This window comes from Neopelma chrysocephalum, unplaced genomic scaffold, assembly GCF_003984885.1.
Source record: "Neopelma chrysocephalum unplaced genomic scaffold, ASM398488v2 Primary Assembly neopelma1_23, whole genome shotgun sequence".
Taxonomy (NCBI): domain Eukaryota; kingdom Metazoa; phylum Chordata; class Aves; order Passeriformes; family Pipridae; genus Neopelma; species Neopelma chrysocephalum.
The window spans coordinates 21,960,596-21,973,430 of record NW_020897691.1 but is presented as its reverse complement, the minus strand read 5'-3'; the positions used below and the strand labels follow the sequence as shown (position 1 = coordinate 21,973,430).

General features: G+C 34.9%; 1 protein-coding gene across 10 annotated transcripts in view; it reads right to left on the bottom strand.

The window, feature by feature from the left end:
* Window positions 1–12,835, bottom strand: part of REPS1 (RALBP1 associated Eps domain containing 1) — a 63,089-nt gene that overhangs the window by 20,657 nt on the left and 29,597 nt on the right. For 5 of the 10 annotated variants that reach the window (XM_027689827.1, XM_027689772.1, XM_027689780.1 and 2 more), the window contains exons 5-9: window positions 9,311–9,438; window positions 8,666–8,828; window positions 8,299–8,362; window positions 7,286–7,440; window positions 2,404–2,543 (exon numbers count right to left, since the gene is read on the bottom strand). In XM_027689827.1, the coding sequence (XP_027545628.1) occupies window positions 2,404–2,543; window positions 7,286–7,440; window positions 8,299–8,362; window positions 8,666–8,828; window positions 9,311–9,438 (650 nt within the window). The remainder of the gene's footprint in view (window positions 1–2,403; window positions 2,544–7,285; window positions 7,441–8,298; window positions 8,363–8,665; window positions 8,829–9,310; window positions 9,439–12,835) is intronic. The other 5 variants (XM_027689798.1, XM_027689795.1, XM_027689821.1 and 2 more) reach the window with 3 other exon arrangements.

The following is a 12,835-nucleotide window of genomic DNA, read 5'->3' as shown; positions in this document are numbered from 1 at the left end:
ATTGGTGCCTACAGTAATACCAGAAATTTTTCCATGGAATTAAAACCTTGAGGACTTCGATCTGACTCATGCTGAAAACAAAATGCTGAGGAGCAAGAAGCATGTACAGCAACACAGCTGAAAAATCAGAAATTCCTTTGTGTTAGAACAAAAAACTCTTAACATTTAGTAAATGTTCAACGCTTATTTTAGTATAGTTAGTATCCAGTAGTATAGCTAGTGTGAGAACTTTTCCAAACCTCTAAAGTTTTAGTAGATTTTCAGAAAGAAAATACCACGTTATCTATATAAGACAAGATTTTGGCAGAGAAAATTGTAATTCATTCTTTTCCACTAGTGCAATTACTCTATTCAGATGGTTCAAGTTGCATTAGACACTGAAGAAATCTGTTAAATTATGATGCAGCTTACCAAATTATTAGGTTATTTAATCTTTATTGACAACACAATGTATCTATGTAAATTATAATACAGATGCAGACATTTACAGGTTTTTAGCAACAACTGAACATCTGCTCCACCTCCTTCCTAAAACATAGCTTCCTACCAGCAGTCTAAGAGTCAACTCTGTCAAACAAAACAATGAAGAATCACTACATAATTTCCAACCTGGTATTTGCGCTTAAGAAGAAGAGCAGAAAAGTCCTTCCCTCCCAAGAAAGAAAGAAAGAAACTTTCCTCTACTCCTAACTTCAATCCTAAAAATTTGCTTATTTTCTGCTCCATGCTGACTTTCCTTTGGTTTGTCTAAATATTTTATTACCAGTGTTTTATTCACTTGAAGTCTAATGAAGAAAGTAAAAAAAGCCACAAAAAGCTCTTTCCATAAGAGAAGAAGGTAATACTTGGCTACTGACAGAAATGTCTTAGATGCTAAAACAAGTTTTCAATTCTTAGTCTCAAACAATCAAAAATAGTTTTCCAAATATAATTTTGTTATTTTTTCCTTTTTTCCCTTCATAATGAAAAACAAGCCTACATTATCTTTATATATGGCTCCTGTCAGAAACTTGTTTGAGACCCTGAAGTAGCTCTTAGAATAAAACATTGGTTTATTCTAAGTCAGAGGCAAAAAACTGTTAAAATAGAGCAATAAGAAAAACCTAGGAATCAATCCCTTACAGGCCTTTTAAACAATGGACATATTGTGGAGGAAAGAAAAAATACCGTTTGCCAACTCCAGTTTGAAATTCGGGCAAAATACAGCTCTACTACATAAGACTGCTTATATAACAAATATGTATGGTTAAGGATGATAAAGCAGAGGTAAAGTTACTGATGCCTGCTCTGCTGGTGCTATGAAAAAAATCTAGGAGCCGTTTAGCTGGGGTGAGATAAGAAAGGGTTTAATTATGCCAAGGCAAAAAGATGTTACACGGCGCGCGCCGGGCTGTGCCCGAGATGTTACATTTATAGCAATATCTGGCCAATCCCAAGTGTGTTCATCCTCTAACTTTTGGCCTGGTCCACCCCCTGGCCCGCCGCTCGGAATTGGGTCTGGGGTGCTTTTTGGGACCCCTTCTTCATCATTCTTCATCATCTTCGGGGTACAGAGAGCAGAGTAACCCAGTTCCTTGACTCTGTCCTGCGGTTTAGGCCAAGATACAGGCGTTCTCCAAACAAGACAGGCTTGCCTTGACTAAGAGACTAAACATTTTCTACTAGATATGGGGGTAGGGTGATAGGGGGGTATGGAATGGGGTGAGATGATTAAGGAATGTATAAACTAAGGGATACTACGGGGAGGAGGGAGAAAGGGGTTTATTTCTAAAATCTACTTCTATTACCTATAAAACTTATAAGGTTTACAAAATTAGAAAAATAAAAAAAAAATTAGAGGCTTAAGGCATCATTATGATTTAAATAAATCTGGCCAATAGCTGATTTCAGATTCAACTTTGAGTCTTTGCTTTTGAAACAAACCCAGGGCTATAAATCTTCTGTGTTACTGGTGAGATATTGCATATTTCAGGCTAAAATCAATTCCAGAAATAACTCTTAATGTCCAGATCTGTCAGAAATGAATTCTGTAGGTTTGCAAAAATGTTTGCTATAAAATTCTTCAGAGGTAACAAAAAACCCCCCAACATGCCCTAAATGAAAAAATCAGGAATTAATTCAATTTTTCCAATAAATGCTATGAAATAATTTTGTGATTAATATAAAGCTTAATTACCATTAATGACAACATTTTAAATAGTAGCTCATCTCACAATGAGATAGAAAAATCAGAAGGAAAACATTACCTTTTTTACAATTTTACACGTGCAGAACCTTCCTGTGTCTATTGTCCTGCTAACTTTTTCACAGTTTGTGATCAACAATCCACTTACGAGAAATTATGGATGCAAACACAATTTAGTTACTGACTGACAATGAAATAACTCAAATAAATGCGCTAACCTCGCTGCTCTGATTCAATTCTGGCCAGGTCTGGTTTAGGGATGGCATTGATGGAGACTTGCTTGGAGGTGCTTCGGCTGGAGAGCTGGAGTAACCTACCTCACCAGTCTGTTCCCCAACTTCTGAAAAGACAGGAATCACTATAAACCAAAATCATAAACTGCATTCAGTTTATTTTTAGAAGAGTTTCTCACATCTCATGGCAAGTGCAAAGTACCCTTTGTTTTCTTTTGCAAGTAAATACTTAACAGCAGACAAAACCTCCCCCACCACTGCTCATTAAGACAATTAAGTCAAATACACTGTTTATCAGATCCTACTCTTATTTTAAGGATTTTTCTGAAAATTAGACTTTGCAGAGTACTCTGTACCATACTATCTCCCTGTACTTTGGCCTTAGCTAGATTTTTTAGATTTTGATTACATATAGAATTAAACGCATTTTTTCTTACAATGTGAGACAATAACTTCACACTAACGTTTATTACATCAAATCCTGCACTGAGAAGTTCAACTTACAGAATAAAATACTTCCTTATATGAAATGTCAAATCAAAACCAGTATATCAATGCAAACACAAAATAAAAATATGAAAATAGATTAAGAAAACCATTCCCTTAGATTATTCCCCAAAGAATATTAGTTTCAAGCCTCCTTACTAAAACAATGGCATGTCTGTTCACCACATTTTGCAAATTGAACAAGTCTAGCAGCTGACACACTGCAAATGTCCACCAGTATTCTTTAGTTTTCTCTGAATTTTCAGCAAGTACAGTTCCTTGCAGAAACACTCTTTCAGAGCTGTACCAGTTTTCATGATGCAGCACACTTATTTTTGCTCTGTTCAAACTATAAAAGAATTGGGCAAAGTAAATATATGAACAGCAGATTAAGCATTCTGCCTAACACAGTAAAATCTTGCTTATGATGTCTCCTATTCTGCTAGATACCACAATGAAAGCTAAAGCAAGGCACTCAAAGCCTCAAAAAACCTGGAAGTTCCAATTACAATTGTACAATGTAAATAACAGGAACAGCTGAAAGAGTGACTGATAGGTACCTAGATATACTAACATGATGTCAGTAGTCCACAGAATTAAAAACTCTGAGCAAGACAAAATTCTACGCAAGAGAAAAGATGGTTAAATTAAATTACCATTTAAAAGGATTGCTTGATGGGTGTGTGATTGAAGATGACTGCCACAAGAGTATGTGAAATGCAAAAATGGATGGAAATCTATAAAACAGACTGGTTTTAGGCTCCTGAAGAGCTGAACTCCGCAGCCTGCTCTTCTGCTACGACAGTTCAATATTCTGCCTGCTGATCTTCATTCAGAAGAAACTAATAACAAATCCAGTGTCAAACTGAACTGAAAACACTTGAATAGTCAACAGTGACCAATTGCATCTTTGAAAACTAACAGCCCATTATTGTCTCCAAAGCGACACTGGAGACAGCAAAAGGCACAGCCAAAACAATGAACTACAAAAAGAAATTAATTGTGCTATCTTGAGGTCAAGGGCAAGTGAAAAAAGCCACACAGAAAAACCAATGACTCATCAAAATTTCAAAGGTCATGTAAACTTCCTGTAAATAGCCAGACATCAGGTTGAGATTCAATGTTTCCAAAATTGTGCCCAGCACCTAGCATCTTGTACTACTGTCCTTTAGGGAAAATGGCATCATAAATTATTTCAGGCAGGAACAGCATCTAATACAGCTTATTTCAGACAGAAAGCATCTAGCAATAAAAAGTAGGTTAAATCAAGGTGTCATGACGTCACCAAGTAGTCAAGCTGATGTGCTGCAGTCATTGTACACAAAATAATACACTAAGTTCAAAATATGCCAGTGGCACTGTCTTGCAAATACATACTGCATATCGGTTGCTCTGAAGTGCAACAGGAATAGAAATTTTTTTGTAAGTGAAAAAACCCAAAATTCTCATTTCAATGGTGGATAATTAAATTCCAGTGTTAAAACACAAATTCAAAAACATAAGGCTGAAAACTGTTGTGGATAGACTACACAGCTACCGGTAATTCAAGGAATATTGTGAATACCTACATGAAACGTGCATAAGACATTCTATGGAAAACTTCAGGTATTAAAGTAATCACATTGTGTAAGACACAAAGCATGGCAGATTATTTTTCTTACAATGAAATGGCACTGTGTCAGCAACCCAAACAAAAGCCATATTCACAGAAAATCAAAACTTGCTTTTCAAGTTTTGTAAAGGGTTGCTAGCTTTTACTAACTGAGAAAATTGAGATTGAAGGAATTAAAATTCTATAGAGATATACTGCTATACCAGAAAAATGGCCGACTATCGAACAGGTCTGTGTCATGTAAGAAAAGTACATATCCCTGGTCATGAAACCAGATGTAAGACAAGGCTGTATCGTAAACGGGTTCAGAACACCTGCAATGGATCACATTGGATTCACAGGGGCTGATGAAGGAGAGGCTGCCAGAGCAGACCAGGAGAGTTCTTCCTTCCCTCTGTCTAAAGACAGACACAGGATGCAGGGAGCTCTTTTTTACTCTTCCTTCTGTTGACCACTAGTTCAAAAGTCAAAATGGAAAGAGACAGCAAGTTTCAAGTGCAAAGCAGAAGTGTGGAAGATCAGTGGGAAAGTTTCTAACAAAAGAATGGAATCAACAACAGTACTGTTAATACTTTGAAATAAAGTTTCCCATCTTACACAGTGGTTTACAAGATATTCAAGCAATTCATCTTCTTAAACAGTTTGACTGTACATTATTCACACTGAGCCATGCCAGCAGAAGATCTTTAACAATTTCTTTCTTTGAGAAAGTTTTAACCCACGAAAAAAGTGCACTCAAAAAGACACTCCAGTGCCACACTTGACAGTTTCTATTTCTAAGATGACTGTTGGAAGTAACCTTTATTGAAATAAAACTTCTATGGGAACCCAAACCAAAAAATTATTACCAAAACTTAACTGGTTGATCTTTTTAGGCTGATTTACAGACCATAAGAACTCATACAATTTAGCCTGTGCATTAGTCTACACATGGACCTATCAGCACCTTTTAAGATAGTAAATGTATACTGCAGATTTGAACTGTTGTAACTACGAGTAAAATCACAGCCACATCAGTAACTTCTTCTAAAGTATTTTATTCAACATAGAAGTTCTGGTGATAAATCATGTATATGCTATATAAGATTAGCTATTTCCAACACTGTTGGCCCAAATAAAAACCAAAATTATTTTAAAAATCTAGTTAATTGGATAAAATCCCACAAGTTTGCAAGAACTATCACTTTTCATTGTAGCTATAATAACCGCAGAATCAAGTATCAAACAGATTTTTTTTTAAGCACAGCATACATAGCAAGGTAACCTTTTAACATTCAATAGAACAGGGTAACTTTCATTTAATACCAGAGGGAAAAACTTTCAAAAGTAGTTTTTCCTCAAATTTAAAGATCACTTTGTACCTCATGAAAATAAGTGAGAAGAATTATATTAGCAAAATTGCCTGTAAAATAAGAACAATTAACATACATATAACACTTTTTGTTTGAACGCCTGATGCATAAAGTTTCCAGACAACTTCAGTTGAAATCTACCACCAATAAAGCCAATAGAAGATGAGGTACAAATATAATTGTTTTGTGGTTTGTTCCACCCCCCCCCCCCAAGAAAAACGGTTTATACAAAGAAATGCTACTTCATTTCCTACCAAGATTTTTGCTTGGCCATCACCTTAACACAAAAATAGACAAAACAGGGAGGTTTTAGACATTTGCTAGGTATTCACCTGATTAACTGTAGATATTTCTTATGAATGTCTTCATCATAGCAAAATTCTTCCCTATACTGAAAACCCTTCAGTGTCAGCTCTTTGAAGAGCCAATCTAGTCCGATAAAAACTGGCTTCATTATTAAAGCATACATAATAAGAGCCACAGTATCTAGTTTAAGAAATCATCACTAATTGTGAGATTAATCTTTGACAACCTACACAGTATGAAGAGACTCCCTTTGGAATATTTAGTAAAAAGGAATTAAATTCTAGTAAATTCTAGAAACTGTGCACCCACAATATTACCTGACTTTCCAAGCAAAGACTGCTTGTTAAGAGGTAATCTAAATTATTTTTAAAATATTCAGCTTCCTTTATCTATTTTAAAATAGAAAAAGATGGCCACAAACATCCTGTTTTTAAACACTACTTTAACATGTAACAGTAGTTTGATTTTCAGTTATGGGACGGACGTTTTGGTACATATTAACAACCAGAACTCACACATTCAGTGGTTTATCTGGGAGCACCCAAAGGTAAAGGACTGCACAGAAAGACAAGGTGCCAACACAATGCAGGATAAACCTGCTGTCAAGTCAGGAGTTGAATTAAAAAAAAAAAAAAAGAAGTCTGTGCTACTGATCCTGTACTTTTAAACTACTGTCCTACCTCTAGCATTGAATCTGGGAATATTTTCTAAGTACTTTTAACAGTCATGCCATATTTTCACAAATGAAGGTGAACAGAAAGCATATTCATTTGAAAGCAAATCTGAAGTATACCTGGACTAGGAATCTGGAATACAATAGCTGGTCATAAATAAAAGCCATACTGTGACAAATTTATTTTCCTTAACCTTTAAAGGCCAGTCAGTATTTCTGAATGTAATAATGAATGTGTACTGTTACTAAATAACTTCCCTGTACAGAAATACATAGATGCTCAAATTAGCTCTGCGCATTTATTAATACTTCTAAAAATTCACACTGCTTTACTTCACACCGACTAATGCTTTATGCTCATACAAATATCTGCTGATATATTGTAAAAACTATACCATAATTTAAAAATAGTGAAATTCGTGTTGAACCATATCTTACCTGTTGAGTCTTCCAAATCAATCAGCTTGGGCATTAAACTTTCCGGTAGCTTTTCCGGCAAATCATACCCATTCTTCCTAGCAACTACTAGGTGAAATGCAGCACAGAATTCATCCAATGTCAGTGCACCATCTTTATCAAAATCTGACAGTTCCCTGAGAAGAAAAACTTGGTATAAATAAAATTTCTTAAGGTTATTTTGTTTCCAAAAAACATACCTCTGCTGTTTAGAAGATCAAAGAATACAGTTTATAGTTCACTTTACCCTATTAAACATTCATATTAGTGCTACATTCTTTACTCTTCAAAGATTATGAGCTTTTATTAATAACAGCATACAGATCATTTAAAACCACTTTTATCTCTCCAGATTTTAAACTCATTTAAGACACTACTGCACAGTATTATTGGCCCCAAAGCATTTTTGGCAAAGTATACTCCCCAAATTGCAGTGCTGAGGCAATGCAATTTATTTTAAATGGGAAAATACCTGAAATAGAAATCATTACACTGAAAGGAAGATAACATCTGCCAGTGTAAGCCATTTAATGATAGCATGCAATGATGCAGTACAAATTCCAGAATACAATGAAATAGAAGGCTTGCACCAAGTCAAAGCTAAATTTGTCATCACGTTCCACAAAGCGCATTTAAAAATATTTGCATGTGTACATTTCATTTAAACTTACTTAGAAATAAATAAATCAATATAGATAAGAAATTATCTAAAATTAAATGAATTTCTAACAACAAAACCTCAAATAAATTACTTCTAACTCTGAAGAGTTTTAAATTTACTCAAAGTGCCTTGTAAATAGTGTCAGCCTACACCCATTAAAGCCCACCAAAGTAATACTGGCATAAATATGAGCAGGACTGAACATACTAGGGTACTAGCGAAATTGTACTTAATAACACTTTATAGTAAGTAGATTATTAGGTGTCTACCAGAGAGCTGTCATCTTTCTAAATAATTATAATGAATAATTATTTTAACTAATTATCACACTTACCAAATATGAGAAAGTTCAGGAATAGGCAGTTTTGACTTAGTGAAAAACTCTTTAGCTGCAGATCCTGAAAAATGGCAACAACCATTTTTACTATTTAAGGCAAGTTAAATCATTCGAAGACTCAGACTTGTAAAGATGATGTGTTATTTAGCAAAGGTTTTGGGAAAAATGGCACTAATTACTAGAGTTAAACAAAGCAAAGAGGCAAATTAGTTTCTAGTTTTTCTTAAATTACACTGAACTGTACTAGAACATTATCAGTAAAATGCAGAACTTCCTTCAAAACAGTATGCAAACCTAAGTACAAAACAAAATCTTTATAATAGAACCAATGCACCCACAATTATATTTTTAAAGAATAACTTACCTGGTATAAATCCATTTAGATCAGGTTGAATGGTTTTAAACTGATTAACATAATACTGCCTTTGTTCATCAGTTATTTTCCAGGGGTCATCATAACTACTTGATTGCCTACGAATTTCATTTGTTGTTGTAGCTGATGCTACAGTTCGTACTGTTGTCTGGTCCTGAAATGAAATATTTTTCCTCAGTATTATCTACCTAAAATGCTTCTACGAATCCTCAACTTCTTGCCTTCAAAAAATAAAGCATAGTTAAATCTCGCAGTAGTTTAAAAACTGCAGGAAACCACTGGCAGACTGCATCTAGAGGATAATGACAGGGTATTTTTGCACACCAATACATATGGAATGACTGCAGGTATGTAAGCAGAAAAAAAGTATGGCACATATGTATAAAAAGCTAAGTACAAATGTTTTAAAGTCATAATTGTTGACATTTTAAAAATTAGTAGCTTTTATTTAACCATACCAAATGAAGTCAGCTCAATGAAACAAGTATCTGTTGGGCAAATAGCACTGAATAGACTATAGCACAGATAGACAGTAAACATCTGCAATGACAATTATGAAGAAAAATACGGAAAAAAAAAAAAGGATTGCAACATCAATCTGAATGAAGCAAATCAAATACCAATTAAGTGTCACACCTGGACAGAAGCAGGATGCATGGCTAAAAGAGCACTGGTTGGTGGGGTATCTGCAAAACTGACCCAATTTTCTTGATGGGGTGGTGGTGAATGGCCAGACCATATGGGATCACTAGAAGTAGATGAGCCTGAAAGTAGAAGAAACATTTCCTTTTCAAAAAGACAACCTCAGAAACTAAGAAAGAACTACGGATATGGAAATATCTCCTGTCAGGGAGATATACTCTAGAATGATGAAAAAAAAGAAAAACCAAATTACACCAAGGTGACAAAGTTTGCCTCCTGACACCTCACTCCTGTAGATTTTTCCATTAGGTCAGCTTCAATCTGCACTAAAAAGACAGAACTAACGAATGAGCTTATAGCAACACACATAAAATGGAAATAGGATTTTACCCATTTAATTGGTTTTGAATGAGTTAATTAACACTCCACATTTTCATTTAATTGAAATAAGCAACACTTGTATGGACAAATACTATTTAAAAGTGGAATATGATATTAGCATTCAACTTCATTATCATTATTATGAAACTTTTTTTTTTAGGTTTTAGCTTGCCATTCAAGGAACAAAGCCTTGGAAATTCTTTTTAAGAATCAGCCTTTTTGGCACAGATAATTTTTTTCTACATCATTTCTAGATTAATTTAACTCAGTTGCTTAAAAACAGGCCAAGAATAATAAAAGGTATCCGTATAGAATGCTGACATCTGCTATGTATTAATTATCTGGAACACAACAACTGAGATTTAACCAGTGCCTTGCTATAATCTACTTCTGAAGTACTGTCATTGTTCAATGACTTAATATTAAAATAATAATGAAGCATCTACAGAAAGATTTGGTCATCCACTGCTCTATGTACAAAACTATCAAAAATATCGTAAACTGCAGTTGCAGTAAATAATTTAAGGAACTCTGAAAAGAGAAAAAAAACGAACAATTTAGAATAAGTCTAGTAGAATCCCATTCTACTCTTTGATTCCTAAAAGAAATTATTAACTCCTTATATCTAAACAACAGTCGTGAAACTGATTAATCTAATCTTCTTGCACAATTAAATGCTTTCTCTTGAAATATATTAAATGAAGTAATTTAATCACCTGTATAATATTTCTATTTAATATCTGGCAATATGCAATTTCTCTTTCATTCCATATATAAAAAGTAATAAGAAAAATGCTTAGAATCAGTTTATCTATGCTCTTCTCCTACATACAATAGTCATAATTGTGCAGAACAAATTTAACCTTGCATTACATTGAGTAAAAAGTAATATTTGCAGGAGAATTTCATAAAATGATTTTTTCTTTTTAATTTAGCTTTACTATGATAAAAAGGTTCTATTAACTACTCCTTTTGTTCCAGATTTGTCTGCCACTTTTGGAGGCTCCTAATGTGGCCTGGAGCTTCTAGTGACTTTATTCAAAAGTGCTGAGAATAAAGGCAATGAGTTTGACAATGAGGTTCTTCAGTAGTTCACCTAAGTCTCAAACACTAGAAAGAAACCTAGAGAAAAGCTCAGTCTCTTTCCACCTGGTCTCTCTCAGCACAGGACTAACGGACAGTTAGATGCAGACAAGATCTTTCCCACCTCTCCTATGGATATGCCACACTCAAATTCTATTTGTGATACAATGGCTTTCCCCTTTCTCTGCCTCTCAGACATTTGACATTACCACTAACCTTATATATGTTTGCTCCTCCTTCACTTCTCCCAACAACTTGTCTCGGTACAGTTCCATTCATATCCCACTTAGCACAGTATCTCTTCCAAAGCAGTACCTTGACAGCAATGGAGATGCCAGTAGCACCAAACTGTCATAGCTTCAGAGTACTCTACAAGTACTACAAAAATTGTTTCCTTTCTCTCCTGTTCAAATAATCCCAACAAGAATATTATTGCTTTACTGTTCCTATTATTCACTCTGTCATGCAACTTTTTAGGACGCACGATGGGGTGGCTGAGGGACACTGGAGAGAGATTACTAGTAACTGTGGACACCTGGATCTACACACATACTCATGGACTGCCTCCAGCCAGTAACTCAATTTGACATTTGAGTTAGAGATAGTCAGCCCTCACTTCCTTCTCAAACTACAAACCCAGACTGGAAACAGAGATGAAGAGAAATTGGAATAAAACTCAGTCACAGAGAAGACTTGAAACAATCAATGTATTTTTATTTTATGATTTGTAACCCAATGAAGAAACAACCTTCAACAGTCTCTGCAGATTTTCATCAGTAAGAACACCACTAACAACACTTTGAATGAAGAGTAAGCCTAATTATCAGATTTGAACTAGCTGGCAAATCTAATGATGTATGTTTAATACAAAGACATAACAAATTTCCGTGGCTGTGCTGTATCTTCCTCTAGCTTGAATATCTTACCAACACATTGATAACTTGTAGGAAATTATCTCATTTCCTGTGGAATAAAAGTTACCCCCTCACTTTAAGATACAAATATAAGTGTAAGAAATGTTCTATCTTGATAATACGTACTTTTCAGTAACTATATAAATACAGGTGTACTTACAGAGGACTAAATTTTCAATTAACTTTGTAAACTAGCAAGAGTTCTCCTTACCATCAACCTGTGGCGAAACAAAACCAGAAGCTGAGTACAATTTTGACAATAAGATAAAATACTGTAGAGCTCTCATGCCCAGGTAAGAGTCATCCATAGCTTGTAACAAGGCCAATTATCATCAGTTATTGAAGCAGCAATGAGGAGACCAAGTATTATTCAGTCCCCTGCAAGCCCAGTAAATACCTTAGGGCGTTAAAGACACAAGTGAACTGTTAGCACAGACATGTTCCACTTCTGTCCCTGAAGTGTTCGTGAAATGCTACAAAATCTCTCCCAAGAAGAAAAGAAAGAAGTATGGTTTAGGGCTGCAACTTCTCATACATATTCAGACACCGACACGGAACTCTGATGTAATGCCAAAAACAACTAACAAGTGTCCTATGACAGACGAGATTTTTTTTTAAGTAGTTTGAATTCATTATTTGGATACTACCAACATAAATGTTCTGCTTTGTTTCCAGTCCAAACAGACTACAAGGTAATAAAAAACAATTTCTAGTCCCTATTCTGACATGCCACTCAACTACCATTTGAAGCAGGGAAGGGATTCTTTCTCCCAACCTTCTAGCTGCTGAAGCTGTAGTGCAAAATTAGCTGAAAAGGTAAAAGTATGGAGTATTTTGGGTTTTGCTCTCTTCGAACAGCAAGCTCTCATTTCATATGCAATTCTGCTTCCTACAAGGCTGTATTATTCTGTGAAGATAGATTCAGATCACAGATGCAAGCTAGAATTGGGACATAACATCATGATTTTTTAATAGCTTTATCTTAGACTGTTAAATCAAAGACACCTGAAAGACTTGAGACAGGTTTTAACAGAGCTGACTCTGACATTTAAGGATGAGACCTGAACTAACTACAAACATTCTACACAGGTGATCAACGTCTGCCACTGAACTTTCAACTTCTGATATTGAAGTAAACTAT